The sequence below is a fragment of the Ambystoma mexicanum genome, chromosome 4p, assembly GCF_040938575.1.
Source record: "Ambystoma mexicanum isolate Mex_15411 chromosome 4p, UKY_AmexF1_1, whole genome shotgun sequence".
Classification (NCBI taxonomy): domain Eukaryota; kingdom Metazoa; phylum Chordata; class Amphibia; order Caudata; family Ambystomatidae; genus Ambystoma; species Ambystoma mexicanum.
In genome coordinates, this window is record NC_090927.1 from 112,757,742 (window position 1) to 112,782,537 (window position 24,796).

The 24,796-nt window shown below is 48.1% G+C and overlaps 1 protein-coding gene across 5 annotated transcripts in view; it reads right to left on the bottom strand.

Moving 5' to 3' along the window:
• Window positions 1-24,796, bottom strand: part of CAD (carbamoyl-phosphate synthetase 2, aspartate transcarbamylase, and dihydroorotase) — a 425,465-nt gene that overhangs the window by 139,710 nt on the left and 260,959 nt on the right. For all 5 annotated transcript variants that reach the window (XM_069605502.1, XM_069605501.1, XM_069605500.1 and 2 more), the window contains exon 30: window positions 9,870-10,001. In XM_069605502.1, the coding sequence (XP_069461603.1) occupies window positions 9,870-10,001 (132 nt within the window). The remainder of the gene's footprint in view (window positions 1-9,869; window positions 10,002-24,796) is intronic.

The window sequence follows — 24,796 nt, forward strand, 5'->3', positions numbered from 1 at the left end:
AAGCTGAATCCTCAGCTGCAGTATAGCACCATTGGGTGACCATTGTGTCAAAACGGCCCTGGTCTTTTTCCACCATTTCTTGTTTGTGAGGACTTTCTTGGGTTTTAGTCTGTGCACCAAACCAGGTTTAACCCTTTTGTTTTTCCTTTGGCGGGCTTCAGTACTGGAACCCGCCTCTGGCACTAGTGTGTCCGGCAGGACAGGAAGCGAGGCAGGTGGCTGAAACTCTGTCCTTAGTCTTCTTGGTTACCTGAATGCACCCAGTGTCGATTGGCTGGCTGTCCCTTGCAGGACAGCCACCCTGCTGTGCGAGTGACCGGCTGTGCATGAATGGGAGAAGCCTGCGTAAAAGGTGAGGCTTCTTTAACTGAAGTCGACCACTGGATGAAACATCCAAAGGAATCGTGAAAAGAAGCTTGCTTCATCCTCCTGGACAGTTGAACTGCCCGGTGAAGCCCTGCTGCTCTGCTGAAGCTCCAATTCCGAATAGACTAGAGAAGCCCAGGACGAACGACTTCTTCCCTTGGGTTAGTGGAACCAACTAACCCCAAGACCAACTTTGCTGGTGGACCTTCCCCAACTGGCTGTACTTCTTTGCTGCTGCTGGAACAGAGTGCCAGGGATCAAGAAATCCGTAGTCGAGTGCATCGTCTTTAAGCTGGACCCGAAGCTCCAGGAAGATCCCGAGGACCCTCCCGTAGCAGGACGATCCATGATTGAGTCACCTCACCAGAATGCTAGACTTGGAGTGAAGGTAGCCCATAAAGTGTCCAAGATCCGCGGTGGTGCTATTTGCCGGTAGCTGAAACCGCGAAGTGCCGCTGAACTGAGAGCCTGTAGCTGCCGCCGACCTCCGAACTGCTGTGCTGGAGTCCTCCAGATGTCCTCCCTCTTGTCCCCATGACTGAGGCCCAGGAACACAGGATCTGCAACCAAGATAAAAGCCAGCTGGATTCTCTTCTTCCAACGAAGGTACTGTTCTGACTAAGGGATACTTCCCTCTTTGTAGCTTGCTTGTCTCAGTTGACATTTGCAGTAGCTGCTTTTCTAGAGTTAATCCTAGCTCCAACTTTTCACAAGTGTAACAGCGTGTGGCCCAACAGTGACTTTATACAGCAAACTAACTTTGTGCAATACTTTTGTGCTATCTAAGAAGTGCCTCAGCTCCATAGACTTTGCTCCAAATTGACTTTGGCTGCCCTGACTCCTTGCAGACTCTTCTACCCCATTGACTTTGATTCCAACTGTCCCTATAGGTAGTACATTGGTTTTTAACTAGTATTGCTGGGAAATGTTTTATCTAGACTTCATTGGGGGATTTTAGAAATGCTCACATGCTCTGAGAATCCATTAACCTTTTTCCTTCCATTAACCTTTCCTCTTTTACCAATCTTAGAAAGTTACAAAGTATATAAGTGACATATATGCCAATACTGTCCTAGTAATTGAAGTCACCTCAGGGTGTAGGAAGTGTGTATGAAGCATCTCAAGAGTGTCTACTTGCTTTGCCTTGATTCTGAGAAAGTATTTTGAAGTGTATTTTTTTTGTTGCACATTGCCCTTTTTAAATAAGAGAATAGTTTCTTACCTGTAATTCCATTTCTCCAGCATTGGTATCGTTCATGGATTCACATGCTTAGAATATTCCCCGTCGTCAGGCTGGGAATCCTCGGTAAGTTATATAGACATTTTCCATAGGAAAACGTCCAACACTTGTGTCCTATCTATGTCGTTTTGGGCCGCGTACGGCAGCGCCACTAGGACGTAGAGGTATAAGTAGCCCCGCCCCCGCGGCTCCCTCAGATTTCGACCCCCAAAGTAGTCTGGGGGGACATCTGGTTTGCATGGCAGGGGAGGCTGGCGGCCGCATGTGAATCCATGAAAGTACCAATGCTGGAGAAATGGAGTTACAGGTAAGAAACTATTCCCTTCTCCAGCATTGGATCTTTCATGGATTCACATGCTTAGAATAGATTGTATAGCAGTATCCCCCAACGTTGGAGGTGTGTATGCAAACCAATATCACAATAACCATAATGCATATTTATCATGGCAAAACATCACATTGTATGTTAACAGTGAAAACACCACACTTAAAAGTACATTAGCCGAAGGATTTGACCCCTTAATTGGGGCTTACCTTATTGAAACAGGTGCCGTAGGACTGCACGACCCATCTGTGTATCCTCAGCATGTTGCTGTTCGAGGCAATAATGCCGGGTAAACGTGTGTGGTACCGACCAGGAAGCCGCCTGACAGATATCTCCCAGCGGAATTCCGGACCACAATGCCGTCGACGAAGTGGATCTCGTCGAATGGGCCCTTGGATGCTTCTCCAGCGGTTTTCCAGCTTTTGAGTGACAAAAGGAAATAGCAGACGACACCCATCGGGCTAGTCCTTGTTTTGAGATCGGTTTACCTTTAGCCAAAGGGCCATAAGCCACAAATAGTTGTCTCGTGTCTCTGAAGCTTTGAGTGCGATGGAGGTAAAATTTTAAAGCTCTTTTCACGTCCAATGTATGGAGAGTCTTCTCCGCAACTGAAGGTGTTGGAAAAAACGTCGGCAGCACTATAGAAGAGTGCTTATGGAACATGGTAGGCACTTTAGGAATGAAATGAGGATTAGTAGCCAACACAACTTTATTATTGAAAAACCTCAAGTACGGTGGATCGGTCACTAAAGCTTGTATTTGACAGTCGTCAAGCCGAAGTAATAGCCACCAGAAAAGCCAAGTTCCACGACAAAAATTTCAATGATGACGATGACATCGGCTCAAAAGGGGCCTTCATCAGCACTGCCAGAACCAGGTTAAGACTCCAGATTGGAGGAAACTTTTTCGTGGGAGGAAAGGTTCGGAACAATCCTTTAAGGAAATGTTTAATCAGCCGGTCACTAAATAACGGAGTTGAATGTCTCTTCCGAGTAAATCTCAAAATGGCAGCTAGATGCACTTTTATGGATGAAACAGATAAGCCTTTTTGAGCTACGAATAGCAAGTATGGTAGAAGCTGTTCCGGTGTGATATTAAGCGGGACCAAACCTGGTTGACCTGCGCACCATATGCAGAATCTCTTCCATTTGTATGAATATGAAGCGTTCATGGACGGCGCCCTCGCCGCCTGCAAAATGCAACAGTCTGCTGGAATCTCTAACGTACCAAACTCAGAGAGATCAGGAGCCAGGCTGTCAGACTGAGGCTGTCCGGGTCGTGATGCCAAACAACCCCTTTCTCTTGAGACAGGAGGTTCGGGATTTTCTGGAACCTCATTGGTTCTGCCGCTGAAAGATGGAGATTGGAGAACCACACTTGTCTGGCCCAGTACGGGGCCACCAGATCACCCGACAGGGATATCTGTGGATCCATTGCAGCGTCCAACGTATGAGCGGAAACGGGGGAAAGGCATACAGAAACTTGTCCGTCCACGGGAAAGAGAACACTTCCCCTAGTGAGCCTTGCTGTGGGCACCTGCTCGCGTATTGTGGGCATTTCCTGTGGTCTCTCGTCGCAAAGAGATCGAGGGCCGGATGACCCCATTTCTCGAAGAGACAGTGTAGTTGTTGGTCGTTCAGTTCCCATTCGTGTAGTCGATTCATCTCCCTGCTGAGAGAGTCTGCTTGCACGTTTTTGACTCCTGGCAAGTGGAACGCCAATAGATATATCTTCTGCTGAAGGGCCCAATGCCAGATCTCCTGGGCTTCGGTCGATGGAGTTCTGGAGCGAGTTCCTCCCTGCTTTCTTAGATAAAACATTGTTGTTGTGTTGTCTGTCATAATCCGTACAACTGATCCCTTTATCCGTTGAGGAAAGGATTTCAGGGCCCAACGCACCGCCCTTAACTCCAGCACATTGATATGAAGGCCAGACTCCTCCGATGACCAACGACCCTGAACCTGTAGGGAATCCAAATGAGCTCCCCATCCAGTTAGAGAAGCATCCGTCACCACTGTCCTCTGGAACACCGGTTCAAGCAAGGGCATTCCCTTTGTCAGATTTATGGAAACTCTCCACCACTGAAGCGCCTGCACGAGCTTGCTGTTGATGGTCAATTTGTCCGAGCAACGCCCTTGACTCTGTGCCCATCGATCCGCCAAGAATTCCTGAATCGGCCTCATGAAGAGACAATTGTTGATTAGGGGTTTGCAGGACGACATGGTCCCCAGTAGGGACATGTACCTTCGCACTGACACTCTGGTGTCGACTTTCCAATCCAATGCTTTTTGCTGTAGTTTCAGAACGCTTTTGACAGATGGCTTTACCAGTCCTGACTGTGTCTGGAACTCCGCCCCCAGAAAGACCAAGGTCCTTGATGGCGATAAGGAGGACTTTTCGAAGTTTATTGCGAAGCCCAAACGTTGTAGGAGGCACATGGTGGCATTCAGACTTTCCTGTGCCCTTCCCCTCACTAGCCAATCGTCCAGATAAGGGTACACATGATGACCTTCTTTCCTTAACCAGGCTGCTACTGGAGCCAGAAATTTCATGAACCTCCTGGGAGACGATTTCAGTCCGAACGGAAGGACCTTGAACTGATAGTGGGTTCGTCCGACGACGAACCGTAGACATTTTTGTGTCGACGCATCGGGATATGGAAGTATGCGTCCTGAAGGTCTAGCGACGACAAATAATCTCCCGGTTGTATCGAACGGATCACCTCTTGGAGTGCAAGCATCCTGAATTTTAGATTCTTGAGCAGTTTGTTGAGAGCTCGTAGATCTAGAATGGGACGCCATTTTCCATTGGGTTTCTTGATGATAAAGTAACGGGAGTACACTCCCTGTCCTCCTCCTGCCACCGGGACCAGTTCTATAGCCCCTTTCTGCAGCACAAGCGCCACCTCTTGCATTAGTATTTGACGGTGGGGCTGCGTCGAGAACACCGGTGGAATGTGTGGTGGCTTGCCCTTGAACTGTAGAGAATGGCCCAGATGTATCGTGTCCAAAACCCATTGGTCTGTTATGCGCGCCCACTCGTCCACGTGACAAGACACTCTGCCCCCCAGGACGTCCTCTAAGTTGTCATTGCTGGCTTTTGAACTGTTTATCCTTCGTCGATGAGGAGTAGGCGCCTCGTCGTCTGTAGGTTTGGTAATCTCTGCCTTTACGAGTAGCTTGGGCTGCACGTCTGTAGCCTTGGGAAGAGTAGGAGGGTCTGCTGAAACCTCGGTCTCTAGATGATCCAAACCGGGAGTTACCTGATGCTCCTCTGAAAGGATGAAAGGAACGAAAATTCCTACCACGCTGGAGGGCTCCAAGGGAACGAGCCGTGTCAGAATCTTCTTTCATGCCCTTCAAGGCCTCATCCACTTTCTCCCCAAACAGGTGTTCTCCTTCGCACGGCATATCCATTACCTTATATTGTACCTCTGGTCTGAACGTCGTGCACTTAAGCCAGGCTTGCCTTCGTAACACTACGCCACTGTTGATTTGCTTAAAACCTGATTCTGCCAGGTCGACAGCAATGTTAATGGAATGATTGGAAGCCTCTTCTCCCTCACGTACGAGCAGCATGGCAGATTTCCTGTGTTCTTCCGGCAGATGGTCCAAGATAGGAGCCAGCCGATGCCACATCTCCCTATCATACCTGGCCATAATAGCCAGGGAGTTGGCTGCTTTAACTGTAGTCGCTCCAACCGATAGCACTTTCTTCCCAAAAGCATCTGGTCTCCTGGCTTCGTTGTCTGGCAGGGTCGTGCATTTGTGTTGCGACCTTGCCTTTCTGGCCGCCGCCGCGGATACCACTGATTCCGGCGAAGGTTGAGACGTCAAGCACTTGGGAGTCGATTCCTGAGCCTTGAATTTCTTTTCCAATCAACCTTTTATTGCCGGTTCCGAAAAAGGATGACGCATGGTTTTTAGTCCCTCCTGCCAGACATGGTCTAAAATGGGGAAGCAAATATCTACTTTCTTCTCTTGCCCATATGATCGAAAAGAAAACAATCTTTTTTCTCTTCTTCTGGTACTAGGCCAAACTCTGCACATGCCTTACCCATCATGGCATGTAAAGCACCCATGTCATCAGGTGGTGATGGCTGCGCCAGACTCTGGAGTTTCCGTCTCTGCTTCAGAGTCCCATGTAGGGTCCCTTGAGGGGGATAACGAGATGTCTGAACCCGACCCTTCACGTTCCGACTGACAGTTCTCCTTCCTGTGGAAGAGAACGAACTTCCTCAACCGGGTAAGCAGTAGGAATTCCGGATGGAGGGCGAGGAGCCGGGCCTGGCTCGTCGATGACTGGCGAAGCCTGTAACACTGTCGGGACACTAAGCTGAGGTAACCGTGTGTCCAACCGCTCCAACAGCTTCTGTAATGTGTTCAACACCTCGAGGGACAGAACTGTCTGGGGATTCAGTAAGGAAGAGGTAACTGGAATGGCACTTCCACTCGAGAGCGACACCGAACCAGTTGGTTGTGATCCCAGATCGGTTGGATGTGCGACCGGACCACGGTCATCCTCTGCCGACGAGATGGAGAAAGCCGCTTCTGATTGCAGCAAGGCCTCAGGCATTATCGGATCAAAAACCTCTGGTTGCCATCCCACCGACTGGGCCACCGTCGACGATGACATCTTTTCCATAGTCGCTGTTTGACCTGATGAAATAGCCGTAGGAAGAGCCGTCGCCGCAGACAAAGCAGGCGTTGACGATCGGACCTTCGTTGATGAAGTCTGTGGCGCAGGGACTTGAGGCGTTCCCGCCGTTTTTGAACTCTACTTGTGGGACGAGGACTCTCGACTCGAGGTAGACTTATGACGGTCTCCTGAGGAGAATTTCGATGAGTCTTTTCTCTCCTTTTTAGATGAGGAGGAAGAAGACGAAGCCTTATGTGAAGAGGGGGACCTCGCAGGACGTTTCTCCGAGGGGCGTTTTTCAGATGAACGTGATTTCTTCGCCGGAGGCTCCGCCGACACTGAGCGACGAGGGGCACAGGACACTTAGATCTCGAGGCTGTAGAGCCTACCTCCGATGCCGGGTACCCACCCGCTCCGTCATTGAGCCAAGTAACCAGGCGCCTGTTGCGGTCTTTTAGGGTCTTTTGTGAGAAGCCCTGACAGATCTCACACGTGTCCGACGTATGATGAGGGTGAAGACAGTAAATACAGTCCATATGCCCGTCTCCTTCATACACTTTAAGACCGCATGTAGCACACGGACGAAATAACGCCTTTCCAGACATTCTTCGAAAGAAACAGTCGAAGAAGATGAACGCACAACCTAATAAAATAGTAGATACTCGAGGTAATCCCACTACTTTGGAAGACGGTTGAAATCTGAGGGAGCCGGGCTATTTATACCTCTAAGTCCTAGTGGCGCTGCTGTACGCGGCCCAAAACGACGTAGATAGGACACAAAAGTGTCGGAAGTTTTCCTGTGGAAAATGTCTACATAACTTAGCGAGGATTCCCAGCCTGACGACGGGGAATATTCTAAGCATGTGAATCCATGAAAGATCCAATGCTGGAGAATGCTCATTTAAAACTGACTTAAATAATTATTTTACTAGAAAACCTTGAATATAAGTGTCATTTGGATACTTCTATGTGTGGATTTCGATGCTACAGCTCACATTTACCCATCTTGAGATAAGTATGGCTGCTCAGTCACCCTACCAACGTGTGTAGTACAGAGCTATACCAATAGGTGGGTTACCTAATTCCAAGAGGACAAGACTGGTGTAGTCTCTCCAATGCATCAAAACTTGCCTAGCAGTGGGGTGTGCTGGTTTCACCAAACATGTAAAAAGGGATCCACAGATCCTTCGGAACTGTAGTTCTCACAGGGTTAGCCAGAGAAAGTTAGCAAGGGAGCCCCTAGGGCAACCCAGCAACAACAGGCACTTATTGCCAAAACAGTTGTCAAAGAGAATAGCTTTTAAAAAACACTACGGAGAGTCTAAATAATGACACCCATAAAAAGAATAAAAGATTGTTAGTGTGGAAAAAGGTTCCCACTCACAGAGGTACAAGGAAAAATAATACACCAATAAAGCAAAACGTTCTGGGGTTGACGCAGGTCAGGAAGATTTACCATGTCCATGAACATCTTATCCAACACCTGGACCCTCAACTAACTTTAAAGTGAAATACTTTTTCGAACAGTCTTCCTCTGGAACTCAGACTTTACCTGCAACTGAACCCCATCTGCCCCTACCTACAGCTGACACCTACACCACTAAGGTCCCTCTACTACCTCTGAGTGAACCCGCACTATAGAATAAGGAAAGGACTAGATAAATAAAGGGTTCGGTCTTGAAAAGAACAAAAAATGTCCAAAAGTTACTCACTTGTAAAAGAAGTTGGTTAGTAACTAACTCAGAGTGCACAGTTACAAAAGGTCTCACTTACCTTGAATGCATGTTGCACTATTCTGAAAAGTATATATAAGGTTAAGTTACTCAACTGTGAATTGGTTGTGCCTCTTCCCCAAAAGTAATGCTGTTGGTTTCACTTTACAATTCCTGTTAGGATAAATGGATCAGTGTCCCCAATTAAATCTAGCTTCTCCTGACTTGCTGTTAGCCTGTGCAGAATAAGTCTGCCTTAGGTTATATTTAACTCTTAAGTTGCTGATGGCTTTTAAAAATTATGTAGGTTTTACTTACTTTGCGTTAGCTCTGTGCCATCCTTAAACAAGTTAGAGTTACTGCTTATCTCAATTTGTGTTCCACTGATCTTAAAAAGCAACTGTAATAGAATATAACATTAGGTTTTACCTGCCTAGAATAGCTGTGTGCCATTCCTGAAAAGTGTTCCTTTAGGTGTAGCTAACCTTGGTCTGCCTGGTGCCGACAAAATTAGTTTTAAGAGTTGTTGCTTATCTTAGTCGTGGTCCACGGAGATGAAAAGCATCTGTAATTGTATATTACACCAATATGGTCTTACTCACCTAGTAAGACTGTTTTATCACAAAAGTAGATGCATTTACTGTTCCTTGACGGTGTGTTCCACTAAGTATATTTGCAAGTTGGTTGACTACGATTTCCTTGTTGAGTGTCACTGCATAACTAACAGGTTCTACTACCCTTATATTACTGAAAGTAATCAGATAGTTTATGGTTTTACCGCCCTAGAAATACTGTTAGGTGTTATAAATAAGCTCTGTGCGTTAATCTGTGTATTTAAAGCATAGTTTTTTTATAATGTGTATATATGCTTCATGATGGTACTTAACCAAGAATCTCTTGATCCGCTTGTATATAAAATAAATCTGTTATTTTTACAGTACATAGTGTTTCAGTTTTTCTTTGGATCATTTGTATTACAATTTCTTTGTACTGATTCTACAGCCCTCTCTCCCTCCTAAGATCAGCCTGGCTGCTCTGTTTACATTAACATATACAGCCTTACACTAAGAGTGGAGTCTTGTACTGTCTCAGTTGAATGGTTTTACAAAGCCCTTAGTTGGACTTCAGAAAAACGGTCCCAACAAGGACTGGTTCCAGGCAGGCGTGCCAGAAGACATAAGGACTACGGAGCTTCGGACTCCCACGTTTCCTGTCTTCATAGACAAAGTGGAGCCACAACAGGCTACACAAAGGGTTCCGGCCGAAGACAAAAATCAAACCAGAACCTCCCCCTCCCAGGGCGGCAGAAGAAGGACCAAGAAAAGACAAGCACACTAAAAATGGCGAAAAAAGAAAGAAGCCACCATTCTAGATGAATAGTGACCCTTCTGTGCATTACCGTGGCTGGCTGATTTGAGTAAGTGAAGCTGAAGCCTTTAAGGGTGCCCCATTGAAATAAACAGAGCGAAAGGTGAAAAAGAAAATCTTTAACAGGCACACATGAAGATGCTGGTAAGGGAAAGGGTAGCAAGCTGATGTTCAGATGAGGTTAATACACAAGATCAATAAAAACATGGAGATTTCTTACCTCTTCTTTCTTAGCGACGTGGCAGATATGAACTGGCCGCTGGTACAGCTGGGCTACCATCAGAATGGCAGCAACGGTCTGCTTTTCTGCATGCGCTACGATGGGCAGGTGCTTTGGCCATTTTTCAAAATGCTACAGAGTGGTGTAAAATAAAAATGTACATGAGAGCAGATCTAGATGGAGAGCAGCATCCAAAACATTCTACTAATGAATAGCCCATATCAGCACACAGCAATCTTCCACTGAACAGCCACTGGTGAGACTTCATATGCCCCAAACACCCACGTAATCTCAGATTATAGCCTAGTTATATTAAGGATGTGCAGTTTTGGGAAAAGCATCATATACCCTTTGACTGGATATTTGTGTACGGTCTTTGCAATGGTCTGCATTTTGACCAATCCGTGAAAAATTCCAACCAGAGATGGTTCTCGGATTTACAAGACCTTGTGTATCAAAAGACATGCAGAATCTTCTAATTTGCATATGCTGTTCAGTAAGATTGTCACAGAACTGGTAAATCTTCCTGACCTGGGTCAACCCCAGAACTTTTTTGCTTTAATAGTGGGATATTTTTCCTTAACTCAGCGAGTGGGAACCTTTTTCCACTCACATAATCTTTAACTCTTTTTATGGGTGTCATTTTTAAGACTCTCCATAGTGTCTTTTTAAAGGTATCCCCTTTAACAACATATTGGCAATAAGTGCCTGTTGTTGCTGGGTTGGCCTAGGGGCTCCCCCTTTTAACTTTCTTTGCTAACCTTGAGAGAACTACAGTTCCAAATGTTAGAAAGCATCTTTGGATCCCTTTTACATTTTGTTAAGTGAAACCAGCACACCCCACCTTATGTGGAGTGCTGGGGAGATACAATGTATCCCCTTCCACACTAAAACTAACAATTCTGTTACAGGTACAAGCTTACTTTCAATGGCTGGTGGCAGTGATACCTTGTATTAATTTGGTGCACCTTTGCCGCGTGCTCTGTTCACAGCTGCAGCTAAGGCACCTAAGGGAGCTCATTCTACCAAAATGGGCCCAGTCTGTAGTTCTCACAAGGTTAGCCAGAGTAAGCTAAAAGGGGAGCCCAAAGGGCAACCCAGCAACAATAGGCAGTATGTGCCAATCGTTGTCAAAGGATAAAATTAAAAGGCACTAGGTAGAGTCTAAAAGATGACACCCATAAAAAGAGTTAAAGATTATGTGAGTGTGGAAAAAGGTTCCCACTCACTCGGGTATTAGGAAAAATAATCTACCAGTAAAGCAAAAAGTTCTGGGGTTGACACAGGTCAGAAAGATTTATCATTACTATGAAAATCTTATCTAACATCTCCACCATCTATAGTCATGTAAGAGTGATTTAGGGACAGGACATTTAAGTTGTGTTCGGTCGCGGTGCACAGGAATCTTCCAGCCAGCTTCTGGTAGAACAAACAAATGTAAAAGGATTAAGACATCTGTGGGGCAGACCTCCCCAAAATGACTCCAGGATCAAAAGGGGTGTTGCAGCGAGAGTCACCAGTATCAGGCGGCTGTTGGGGAGATTATTGTGCTTCATCCCCCTCTCATAGTGAGACCCCAGCACCGTTTACTGGACCTTTTTCTTTTAACCCTGAATGAGTGGAGCCTTTTTCCACTCATTCATCATTGTGGGCTCTGTCTTTAGGAACTCTATTCTTTGTATTCTACCTGTACAATGGAGTCTGTCTGCTTCACCGCTCTTAAAAGGCATCTGTGTTTTACTACTGCAGCACACAGCTCCTTATGGCAGTGTTGTCGGGGACCCCTTGCGTCCTCCCTTAAAATTCTTTTTCCTATAGCCTTAAGTTAACTACCGCTCTTTTTCACCACTTAGCAAGCCCTGTCCACCTGGTGCCTTCCTGCTTGCCACTCTTTTTCCCTACTTAAAGGAACCCTCCATCCGGTTTTCCTTTGCAGATGGGGAGCAGGTGTAAGTGGATCTAGGTCTCCTGGCCGAAGCCCTGTCCCCCTGGTGCCTTCCTGCCTCCCGCTCCTTCACCACTTAGCAAGCCCCGCCCACCTGTAGCCTTCCTGCTTGCCGCTCTTTTTCCCTAATTAAGGAGCCCTGCAGCCTCTTTTCCTTTGCAGATGGGGAGCAGGTGCAAGTGGATCTAGGTCACCTGGCCTAAGCAGCACCCACCTTCTTAGCCCTGCCTCTTCTTTCCTGCTCTTAACTATTAGATCAAGGGCTTCTCTCGCCCGGGCGTCTCTAGCGAAAGGCAGACTAAGAAAAGGGCAATTCCTGTTTGGACCTGTCCTCCGGAACAGGACGACCCAGGGCCCGACCCCCTGCTCAGACAGCAGGTAAGCATGCACCAACATGTGTTACTCCCTCTGTCCCCACAAGACATCCCCACCCCCTCTGATCCCCACCTGATGTTCCCTTGTGCCCCCACCATTCTCGCACACAGGTCTTGCCTGTTTTGCTCGATTATTCTACCCTGCTCCCCCCTCAAGGCTACTTCTGCATGAGTGTCCTGATAAATTCTGGTTTCACCATCACCGTCTAGTGGCCAATGCTGGATTTGACTCTTCTAGACTTCATTCATTCACGGTGCGTCACCCTTTCTCAACTCTCATGCTGGAATTCCTTTGCATCTTGTACTCATGGTGGCCCTGAATCATGCTGTTCCCATCTTCATCTTGTATCCTGGCTTGCAACATTATGTGTTACTACTGACCTCTGCAATTTTATTCACTCTCCCCTCTTGCTTCTCCACTCTTTTGACTGCTAACTTTGTTCCTCTCTCCTCCACGCACTTACTCTATCAGAATTGTCCCTGGACCTAGTATGATAGCAACCTAGTCTGTCTCCTCACCCCCTCCCTTACTGGTTTTTTTCCTCCCCACACCCCCCAGCACTATCTGAAATGTCGTCAGGCCTAGTACGGTAGTTGCCGGTCTGTTTCCATTTCCTTCCCACTCTCCCCCTCCCTTCCTTATCTATGTCTTAGCTCTTGCACTATTTGAAATGTCAGGCCGAGTACGATAGTTAATTTCACATCCTTACTGTTCATGGCCTGTAAGAATGTCATTGTATTTTCCCTTGTTCCCTCCCTTGCCTTGAAGCACTTTGAAACACATTGTGTATAGGCGCTATATAAATAAACTATCATATCATACGTAGTATCCCCCCCTTGTTAGGGAGAATTCTTAGAAATGTGCCATTTACCTTCTACCTTGGAGACCCCCAGCACTTTTGCTGGACTTTATAACCTGGAGAGTGCGAGACTTTTTCCCCCCACTCATGTATTTTTCTGTGATTTGAACTCTATTTCTTTTGGTTCTGGAGTCTGACAAACTCCATAGGCATCATCTGCTTACATTGTGGCACAGCACCTTCAGTGCAGTGGCACAGGGAAGCCTCAGATTTCGCAAAGGTTTAAATACCTTCTCTTGGATAACTACTGTTTCCAAGAGCAGTGAAGTGAAATTGACTACTTGCATTTGTAACTTACTAGACCCAGCACACACCATCTTACCACAGGGTGCTGGAGGGGTTACTTAGTATCCCCTTTGTCTAGTTTCTCATGTAACATTTGCATGTTGTCCTTTCTACAATTAATGGCTGGTGGCAGTGGTTTACTTTTTTACTACCATTGTGTGTTTTTACTGCAGGCTGCGTTCGCAGCTGTAGTAGGGCACATATGGGTGCACATTTTGTCAAAATGGCACTGGTCTTTTTTCGCCATTTCTTGCTGGAAATGTCCTTCTTGAGGTTTACTCAGTGCACCAAACCAGGTTTGGTTCGTTTTGTCTTTGGCAGGATTCACGAGTGAAGCCTGCTCTGGCTCCAGTATGTCTGGCAGGTGAAGGAGGTGCATGAAACTCCCTGAGCTTAAACCCCTTGGTTACAGGAATGCACCCAAAGGTGATTGGCCGGCTGGCTGTACTTGGAAGACAGCCACTCTGCTGTGTGATTGACAGCTGGGCTTGAATGAATGAGAGAAACCTGCATAAAAAGGCGAGGCTTTTTGGCTTGGAAGGCAGATTCGACCACCGGACGAAGGAATCCGAAGAACTTGAGACGCCTGCTGCAACTCCTGGACCATTGGTTTGCCCAGTTAAGCCCTGCTGCTCTGCTGAAGCTCCAAATTTGCCTCGACTAGTGAAGCCCTGCAAGGACGACTTCTCCCCCTGGGTTGGTGGGACCAATCAACCCCAATGTGAACTCATCTGGAAATCCCCTCAGAGCTGGCTGTACTTCCGCTACTGCTGGAACCGAAGTGCCAGGGAGAGGAACACCAGATTGAGTGCATCGCTTTTAAGTCGGACCCGAGCTCCAGGAAGATCCTCCGGACTCCCAGGAAACAGGACTGACCAAGTCTGAGCCACCTCAACAGAGTGCTGGACCCCAGATGTGAGGAAAGTCTATAGTGGTATCCGAGAACCGCAGTGGTGCTATTTGCTGGAGACGCGAGCAGCTGAAACCACGAAGTGCAGCTGATTAGAAGTTTGTCCATTGCTGACCTTCCCATTGTAGCGCCGGAGTCGCAAGACGTCCTCCCTCTTGTCCCCACGACCGAGGCTCAGGAACAACAGGATCTGCACAGCTACAAAGAAGCCAGCTGGGACCATTTCTTCTAACCAAAGGTACTGTAAAACTAAGGGGGACTTACCACTTGTTGTAACCTTGCTAGTTCTCAGTTGAGACTTGACTTGGTTGCGGAGTTGTTTGCAGCTTTGCACCTCACAAGCCTCCCAGCTACATTGATTCTACTTTTTCTACAAAGACTTCTAAAACATTGTGCAAGACTTTTACTTACCTACCAGAAATGCGTCAGCTCACCTAGACTTTTGCTTTATTAATATTGGCTGTCCTGGCTTCCTGAAAGACCTTTCCTCGAGGAAAGGGTTAATTTACTTTGCATTGGGGGTTCAAAGGTACTTACTTGCTTCAGACCATTTGTTAACCTTTGCTTTATTCCCAAACCATTTTCTTTGACACCAATCTCAGTATTGCTCTAAATGTACCAATGATATATCAATGTCCAGTGTCCTAGATATTTAAGTCACCTGAGGGAGTAGGAAGTGTCTGTGTGCCACCCCCAAAGGGTATCTACTGATTTACTGAAACAGAGTGCGTATTTTGAAGTATATTTTTGTGTTACATATATTTGCTCCCTTCTAAAGAAGGCTTATTGAACTGAAATAGTTTAATCAGGAAACATGGAGTGTAAGAATGTATTTGAAAATGTGTCACTGTAAACCTCTGTGTAAGAGCACTACTGCTCACATTGACCCCTCCTGAGATAAGCCTGGCTGCTCAGCCACACTACCAACCTGTGTAGTACAGACTTATACCAAATGTTGGGTTCCTATTGCCAGGAGATCAAGGTTGCTGTAGTCTCCCAAAAGGGTACTGCACACAATCTTGCCTAATGCCCCTTCTCTCTCCTCCTGTGACTTTTTAGTCACACAGACAATACTGGTGGAAGTGTTCTACCAACTATTGTGTATTTTTATACCGCAGGCTATACCCATAGCCTCGGTAGTGCAAAATAGGGGCACCCAAGCAGCAACTTGGGGCCTACCTTCTTTTACTAGCGTGGTTGTTGTTAGCCCTTCTACCATTCTGGGAGGGGGAGGTCTGTGTGGGTTCTTCCTTTGGCAGGAACCAGTAGGTATCCCCGCCTACGTTCCAGAGTGTCTGGGCAGGCAGGAATTGGGGAGGAGTCTTCCACGCACCTGTACTTTGTCTGCCAGAGTGCCTGAATAGGACCAGCTCCCCCAGTGGGGGCAGGTTGTCCTGATTGCATTATTCAGTATTTCCAAGTGTTCTACTGTTACTGCCTCAAGTATTTAAAGTGATTCTGGTGTAAATATAGGAAATGCATCTCTTTTATATAAATATACGTCTAAGTGCTTCTTTGTTGTGCCTGTCTAAGATTCAGAGTACTTACCTACAGCTCACATCTTCCTTTTAAAATAAGCTTGACTGCTCTGCCACTCTACCAAGGTCTTCAGCTAGTACAGACTGATACCAGATTGGGGGGGGCGGGGAGGGAGGAATCTACAAACTGCTGGGATAGCTTACTAAAGTCTTACTGCCAGTCGGACTTTAGGAAAACTCCCCTAACAGCGGAGATCTTCAATGGATGAACAAAGCAGCAGGACCATCACAGCTTTCATTGATGCAAGGAGGCCTAAATTGCAGGAGCAGGCGTCTTCTTATACAAGTTGAAGATCCTCCAGGTTTCAAGGTTGAATTTGGACCGGGGATGGCTGCAGCAAGGTAGCCCAGGAGAGAGCTGCTCAGTCCAGCAGTTGGTCTCGGGACACTTCCAAAGGCTCATAAGGCATAGATCCTCAAGCAGGGGTTGAAAGTGGTTGTTCCCAATGGTCCGGGGTCGAAGCACTGACAAGGGTATACTTGTTATCTGGCAGAGGAGCAGGGCTTAACCAGGACAGCACTTGAGTCTATGCTGGTTCTTGGGGAGATTTACCATTTTTAGGCTTCATCCCCTCTCCTAGTGAAACCGCCGGCACTTTTTGCTGGACTTTGGGCACTTATTTTCCATCCTGAATGATGATCAGTGGACCACTGGACGAAGAAATCCAAAGAAGAACTTTAAGAGGATGCCTGCTGCAACTCCTGGACCGTTGGTTTGTCCGGTGAAGCCCTGCTGCAGTGCTGAAGCTCCAAATTCTTATCGACAGTTGGCGGGACCAATCAACTCCAAAGTAAGGCATCTGGACACCATTCTCGGAGCTGGTTGAATTTCCATTGCAGTCGCTGCTAGAACTGAATAAGCAGGGAAAGGAACACTAGTTTGTGTGCGTTGCTTTCAAGTTGGCCAAGCGCTCCAGGAAGATCCTCAGGACCCCCAGGAAGCAGGACTAACCGAGCATGAGCCCCCTCAGAGTGCAGGACCCCAGAAGCAAGGAAAGCCCATCTTGACAGCCAGGAACCGCCGTGTTGCTGTTTGCGGTAGTCACGAGAAGCTGAAACACCAAAGTGCCACTAGTTTGAAAGATTGCCGTTTGCAGTCGGTGACCGGCCCGCTGTGGTGCAGGAGTCTCCAGAAGTCCTCCCTCTTGTCCCCACAACGGAGGCCCAGGAACAGGATCTGCAGAGCTGCTCAGGAACAGATGTCATCAGCTGCAACTTTTCTTCAACTTAAAGGTACTGTAAAGTCTGAGAACTTACCTCTCACTGTAGATTTGCTTGCTCTTCTACTTCAGAAGTCTCCCAGCTTGTGGCCCTACATACACTTCTAATAACAGTGTATAACGACTTTTACTCACCTGCAAGAAGTGCTTCAGTCCACATAGACTTTTGCCCATTGACATAGGCTCAGCCTGGTTCCCTGAATGACTCTTCTCTCCTCGGTTATTGTGCTGCACCTATCCTTCCAGGAAGGGGTTATCCTACTCTGCACTGAAGGGGGTGGGGGGGGGGGGGGTGGGGGGGGAGTCCAAAAGTATTTGCCTGCTTAAATATTTGTGATCTCGTGTTTGTGCCAATACCCATTTTCTTTGCCATTCTTTAAGCCTACTCTGAATACAACAGTAATATATTAATATATTAATGTCCACGGTGTCCTAGTTATTTAAGTCGCCTGTAGGTGTAGGAACTGTGTGCCATCCTATTTACTAATTACAAGAAACCTAAGTGTATTTCTGAAGTGTATTTGAGTGTTGCTTTTATATTGCTCCTTCTGAAGAAGGCTTGTTTAAATGACTGGTAAATAAATTAATAATTGTTTTATCAAGAAACCTTGAGTATCAGTGTTTATTTGAATACTTGTCACTGTGAATCTCTGTGTAACTCCACTACTGCTCGCATTGACCCCTCTTGAGATAAGCCTGGCTGTTGGGACACACAACCAACCTGTGTAGTTCAGACTTATACCAAAAGTTGGGTCCTATTGCCAGGAGGCTGAGGTTGTTGTAGTGCAGCCAAAGGGTACTACCCCAAATCTCTACCTAACACTGTCGGTGTCTAACAATTGTAACCGCAAGCAACTACGATTGAAGTAATCCCCTTTGAAAAGTATTAAGAATTCCTATGTGTGTTGGTTAGTGAAATACATATTTATCAGCATTCCTTGTGTAAATACATTTATATTTTTAACGTAACATTTACTGTGTATGAGTTTCTTTGGACTATTGTAGTTACTGGGTTCATTCTACTTACCTACAGCTTACATCTTCCTCCTATGACAACGCTGGCTGCTTTGTCGTTCTACCAAGATCCTTTGGGAAGTCCAGACTCAAGTGGACTTTAGGAAAACACACCTAACAATGGTCAGCCTGTGTCTTCAGTGGGCTACACATCTTCATTGAGGTCTTGGCTCAAACAATGGTCTGTCGATTGGCTGCAGGAGCCAAGATGTAGGCTGGGAGCATGTCGGATCTGTACTATTCAAACAGGAAGTGACTATTCATGCATGGATAGCCACTGGCCACATCTGCCCAGAAAAAAACATTCAGGCACGCAAATGTTTACTGGGAACAGACAGTGCCAGCCTCCACATCTGCACTCAAACACACATTCATGCTTCGCCTGCTATAGCCACCGCTTTCCCTGGCGAAGGGCATTCCATGTATGGCATTTGTTAGAACGATTTCCCCTCCATTTTTAGGGACCCCCAAATATTTTGCTTTTATTTTTTAATCTGACCTCTTTTTGGACTGCAGTGAAACCTTCAGCTTCACTCATTTGTCATGGGGAAACTGACCTGTCCTTCAGGCTGTTGGTACTAGGAAAGGGAATAGTTTCTTACCTGTAACTCCATTTCCCCAGCATTGGTATCTTTCATGGATTCACATGCTTAGAATATTCCCCGTCGTCAGACCGGGACCCCTCGGTACACATATATAGCCTTTTTCAAAGGAAAACTTTCGACACTTTTGTGTCCTATCTACGTCCTTCTAGGACCCGCCTACGCATGCTCCGCAGGCCGTGCTAGTATAAGAGGCCCGCCCCCGCGGCTCCCCTTCAGATTTCGGCCCCTCCAAAGTAGGAAGGGTTAAATTTATCACATACATTACATACGGGGAGGTTGGCGGGCGCATGTGAATCCATGAAAGATACCAATGCTGGAGAAATGGAGTTACAGGTAAGAAACTATTCCCTTCTCCAGCATTGGATCTTTCATGGATTCACATGCTTAGAATAGATTGTATAGCAGTAACGCTTGAGACGGCGGTGAGAATGTAATGTAACAATATATATCCTCACCCTACTACACAATGCATATCTCCCGTAGGGATAAGTTAAGTCATAACATTGCCCACAAAAAGTATATCGCCCTTAAGAGGGTAGATAACCGAATCTCCACAGAGAAGAGCTTACCTTACTGAAACAAATGGCGCAGGACAGCTCTTCCCATCTGCACCTCGTCTGCATGCTGCCTGGCAAGGCAGTAGTGGCGGGTAAACGTGTGGGGCACTGACCATGCCGCCGCTTGGCATATGTCCGTCAGCGGAATCCCAGCCCATAACGCTGTTGAGGAGGACATCGACCTTGTAGAATGAGCTCTAGGATGTCCTTGCAGTGGCCTTCCGGCCTTAGAGTGACAAAAAGCAATCGTCGACGAGACCCATCTAGCCAGTCCCTGTTTAGAGATTGCTTTTCCTCTCGTCGACGGACCATATGCGACGAACAGTTGCCGAGTAGCCCTGATGTCTTGTGTACGATGTAGGTAGAATTTCAGGGCCCTGTTAACGTCCAGGGTATGAAGAGTTCTTTCTGCTGCCGATGATGGAGTGGCGAAGAAAGTAGGCAGAACCACGGATGAGTGTTTGTGGTATACCGTCGGAACGAACATAGGGTTAGTTGCCAGGACTACCTTGTCCTTAAAGAATCTTAGGTAGGGCGGGTCCACGACCAGCGCTTGTAGTTCCGAGATACGTCTGGGTGATGTGATAGCTATCAGGAATGCCAACTTCCACGAAATGAATTTTATGTCGGACGTGGCCATAGGCTCGAAAGGCGGTTTCATCAAGCCTGCCAACACTGTGTTGAGGCTCCACGTCGGGGGAAAACGTTTCACCGGGGGAAAGGCTCGAAATAAACCCCGCATGAAGTGTTTTACCAGTCTGTCACTGAATAGAGGAGACGACTGCCTCTTCCTTGTGAACCTCGAGATGGCTGCCAGGTGTACCTTTATCGACGAGGGGGACAATCCCTTTTCTGCCAAGAGGAGCAGGTAAGGTAGAACTTGTTCCGGCGTCACCAACAATGGTTGTAGGCCCCGTTGTCCTCTACACCATTCACAGAATCTCCGCCACTTATAGGAGTAAGATTTGTTAGTAGAAGGGGCTCTAGCCTCCTGTAGAATTTTTTGGCAATCCTCTGAAATGTCTAAGGCGCCGAACTCCGAGAAGTCAGGAGCCAGGACGTAAGGTTGAGACTGTCCGGGTCGTGATGCCACACCGTGCCTCTGTCCCTGGATAGAAGGTACGGGACTTTCGGAAACGCTATGGGATGTTCCAGCGATAGATGGAGGAGGTCTGAGAACCACGGTTGCCTCGGCCAGTATGGTGTCACTAGAATCACCCAGCAATTGTATCTGCGTATCCACTGTATTGTTTTCCGTATGAGGGGAAACGGGGGGGGGGGGGGGGGAGCATAGAGGAACATGTCCGTCCATGGGAAGGAGAACGCCTCCCCCACCGATCCCTCTTGGGGCCATCTGCTTGCAAATTGCTCGCATTTCTTGTTGTCTTTGGTCGCGAAGGCGTCCAGAGGGGGGTGACCCCATTTCTCGAACACTTTCCTCAAGTGACCCGTGTCCACTTCCCACTCGTGTATCTGGGCCATGCTTCTGCTGAGGGAGTCGGCTTGGCCGTTCCTCACTCCTTGAAGGTGATGAGCCACGAGGGAAATTTCGTGTTTCGATGCCCAATGCCATGTTTTCTGGGCTTCTATGGAAAGAGTCCTCGATCGTGTCCCTCGTTTCCTCAGATAAAACATGGCTGTTGTATTGTCGGTCAGTATTCGCACTTGCGAACCCTTGATGTGTGGTAGGAACGCCTTCAAAGCCCATCGTACCGCTCTGAGTTCCAGTACGTTTATGTGTAGGAGTGACTCCGTTGGAGACCAGCGACCTTGCGTTTGGAGAGCACCCATGTGCGCTCCCCATCCGGTCAGGGACGCATCCGTAACTATGGTTCTCTGAAACTCCGGCTCCTGTAGGGGCACACCGTTGCTCAGATTGCGGGAACTCTGCCACCACTGGAGGGTCCGACGTAGCTTGTCGTCGACGGTTATCCTGTCCGACCACGATCCCTGAGCCTGTGTCCATCGGTCCGCGAGGAATTCTTGGACTGGCCTCATGAATAGTCGACAGTTTCTCACCGGATGGATGCAGGATGCCATTGCCCCCAGGACCGAAACATACTTTCTCACTGAGATCCTGGTGTTTCGCCGTAGCCGGGCCGCTTGTTGAATGAGTCTTGAGGTCCTGTCGAGGGAAGGTTTCACCAGCCCCAACTGAGTCTCGAACTGTGCCCCCAAGAATACCAGCGTTCTCGATGGCCGCAGAGAGGATTTCTCGAAGTTTATGGCGAATCCTAGTCGTTGTAGAAGCTGCCTGGTGGCTTGCAGACTTGTGTTGGTCGACGCTGGGGAGGATCCCCTTACCAGCCAGTCGTCAAGGTATGGGTATACATGGTGGCTTTGCTTCCTTAGCCAGGCAGCCACTGGAGCCAGGCATTTTGTGAACGTTCTGGGGGAGGTCTTGAGCCCGAAAGGAAGAACCGTGAATTGGTAGTGAGTTCGCCCTATTACAAAACGTAGGAATTTCCTGTGTTTCCGACACATTGGAATATGGAAATACGCGTCCTGTAAATCCAGGGATGCCAGGAAATCTCCCTTTTGAACTGCGCGGATCACTTCCTGCAGAGTGAGCATCTTGAATTTTAGGCTCTTTAAGGACTTGTTGAGATCGCGTAAGTCTAGAATGGGACGCCATTTGCCGTTCGGCTTTTTTACGACGAAGTATCTTGAGTAGACTCCTTGACCTCTCTGTGAAGTTGGAGCTAATTCTATCACGCCCTTCGCTAACATGAGTGTAACCTCTTGTTGCAGTACCTTCATATGGGACTGAGCGGTGAACGCAGGTGGAATTTGCGGAGGGTTGTGTTTGAATTGCAGAGAGTGTCCGTTTCTTATGGTGTCTAACACCCATTGGTCCGTCGTTATCCTTTCCCATTCGTCGACATATGCTGAGACTCTTCCCCCCAGAACGGTGCGTGGTATGTCACTGCTGATCTTTATTTTGCTTGTCTCTCGACGACGATGGGTATGATGGTCGTTTTCTGGAAGACTGGAAGTTTCGTCGACGGTTAGCCGATTGTGAGGCACGTCGGTATCCCTGGGAGGGGTAAGCCGATCTGGCAAAGGATCTGTCCCCAGAAGAGAATCTTGAATTACCTGAAGCCCCTCTAAAGGGACGAAAAGACTTGTAACTTCTGTCACTCTGGAGGGCACCCAATGAACGTGCCGTGTCCGAATCTTCTTTCATCCCTTTTAGGGCCTCGTCCACCTTCTCGCCGAAAAGAAGGTCTCCCTCAAAGGGCATATCTAAGACCTTGTATTGCACCTCTGGCCTGAAGTAAGTACACTTAAGCCATGACTGTCGACGCAATACCACCCCATTGTTGACTTGCTTGAAGCCTGACTCAGCGAGATCCACCGCGATGTTTATTGCGTGATTTGAGGCTTCCTCACCCTCTCGGACCAGTAGCATCGCCGCCTTCCTCTGTTCTTCTGGAAGATGATCAAGCAGCGGAGCTAATCTGTGCCACATCTCCCTATCGTATCTGGCCACAATTGCCAGAGAGTTTGCGGCCTTTACTGTGGTCGCTCCCACGGAGAGCACTTTCTTGCCAAAGGCATCTTGGCGTCTCGCCTCGTTCTCAGGAGGAGTCGTGCACTTGTGCTGTGCCTTTGCCTTCCTCGCTGCTGCCGCCGACACCACCGAGTCCGGTGTTGGTTGGGAGGATAAACACTTGGGGGTAGACTCTGGAGCCTTAAACTTTTTTTCTAGGCGTCCTTTCACTGCTGGTTCTGAGAATGGGTGTCTCATTGTCTGCAACCCCTCTTTCCATACATGGTCCAGTATTGGTATCGAGAACACCGACCTCCTTTTCTTGCCCATGTGGTCGAACAAAAAACAATCCTTTTTCTGTTCTTCTTGGGACAGACCAAATTCTTTGCATGCCTTCTCCATCATAGAATGGAATGACGCAATGTCGTCCGGAGGGGACGGGTGAGCTGGGCTTCTGGGGTTTTCCAACTCCGCCTCTGACTCCCGGTAGGATCCCTGGAGGGGGATAATGAGATATCCGACATGGCCCCCCCCTGTCGGACTCCGAATCTGGCAGCTCACCTTCCTCCTGTGCCAGTGTTGAGATTGGCGTGCGTGGGTGATATATATGATATGATATGATAAGGCATTTGTAACGCGCCTATACACAGGTGTTTCAAGGCGCGACGAGGCAGGGAGGGGGGAACAAGGGGAAGACAGACAACGATCCTACTAGGCCAGGTGTCATTCAGATCGCGCAAGTGCAGGGGGGAGGGGAGAGGTGCATGGGGAAGGGGAGGGGGGAAGTGCAGTACAAGGTAAGTAGAATAAATAAATAAAAGGGCCAGCTGGTGGCAAGTGCAAGGTAAGTGCAGAACAAGTGCTGGGAAGGGGGGGCTGTAGGGATACAGAGACAGTCCCGCAGTGCAAGTGGAGAGTGGCTGGGCCAAGGACCGAGGTCGGTGAGAGTGGCCCAGTTGCAGATTCAGTGCAGTTTCAGCGAAGAATTAGCAGGGGAGAGGGAGAGAGAAAGCAGAAGCAAAGAGGAAGGTTTTGAGGTGCTTCCGGAACCGGAGATGGTTCTCCTCAAGTTTCAGGGGGACAGGAAGGCTGTTCCAGAGGGAGGCCCCTGCCGCGGAGAGAGATCTACCCCCAGCTCGTTGCTTCGAGAAGCGGCTGACCCTGAGGGAGTTGGAGACGGATGAGCGAAGGGCTCGGGAAGGAAGATATTTAGGAAGAGAGAGTTGAAGGTATTTAGGCCCCAGGCCCCAGAAGGCCTTGTGGACAATGCAGAGGGTTTTGAACTTTATCCTCGCAGCCACTGGGAGCCAGTGTAGAGATTTCAGTCCTGGAGAGATACGGTCCCTGGGCTTGAGGCCAAGGACAAGTCTCGCAGTTCTGTTCTGGATGAGTTGCAGAGGGCGGAGTGTGGAGGCAGGCAGATTAAGATAAAGGCTGTTACAGTAGTCCAGTTTTGAGAGAACCAGGGCTCGGGAGACAGCGAGCTTCTGGGGGAAGGAGAGGAAGGGAAGAATACCTCTGAGGAGGTGCAGCTGGTAGTGTGACTTCTTAGAGACGTCAGATATACGAGGAGAAAAGGAGAGTGTGGAGTCGAAGATAACCCCAAGGTTTTTTGCCTTGCAGGTAGGAGCAGGAAGAGGGCCAAGAGAGGCCGGCCAGAGAGCTGCAGGGAAGGAGGGAGTGGGTGTGCCGATGAGCAGAATCTCAGTCTTACTGGCATTAAGGCAGAGGTCATTGGCGGCACACCATTCCTGGATAGCAGACAGACAGTCAAAGATGAGGGAGGGAGAGGAGGAGGCCGAGGGTAGCCTGAGCTGGGTATCTTCCGCATAGCACTGAAAGTTGGGGCAGAGAGCGGCTATCCGGTGGGCAAGGAGTGCCAGATACTGGTTGAACAGCCAGGGGGAGAGATTAGATCCCTGGGGGACACCACAGGTGGAGAAAAAGATGTCAGAGAGGAAGGACCCGAGTTGGACCTGGGAGGGTCGATTGGAGAGGAAAGAGGTCAGCCACGCCAGAGCCTGACCAGTGATACCCAGGTTATCACGGAGACGGTTGAGCAGGATGGCATGGTTGACAGTGTCAAAGGCAGAAGAGAGATCGAGCAGAATGAGAACACACGGAGT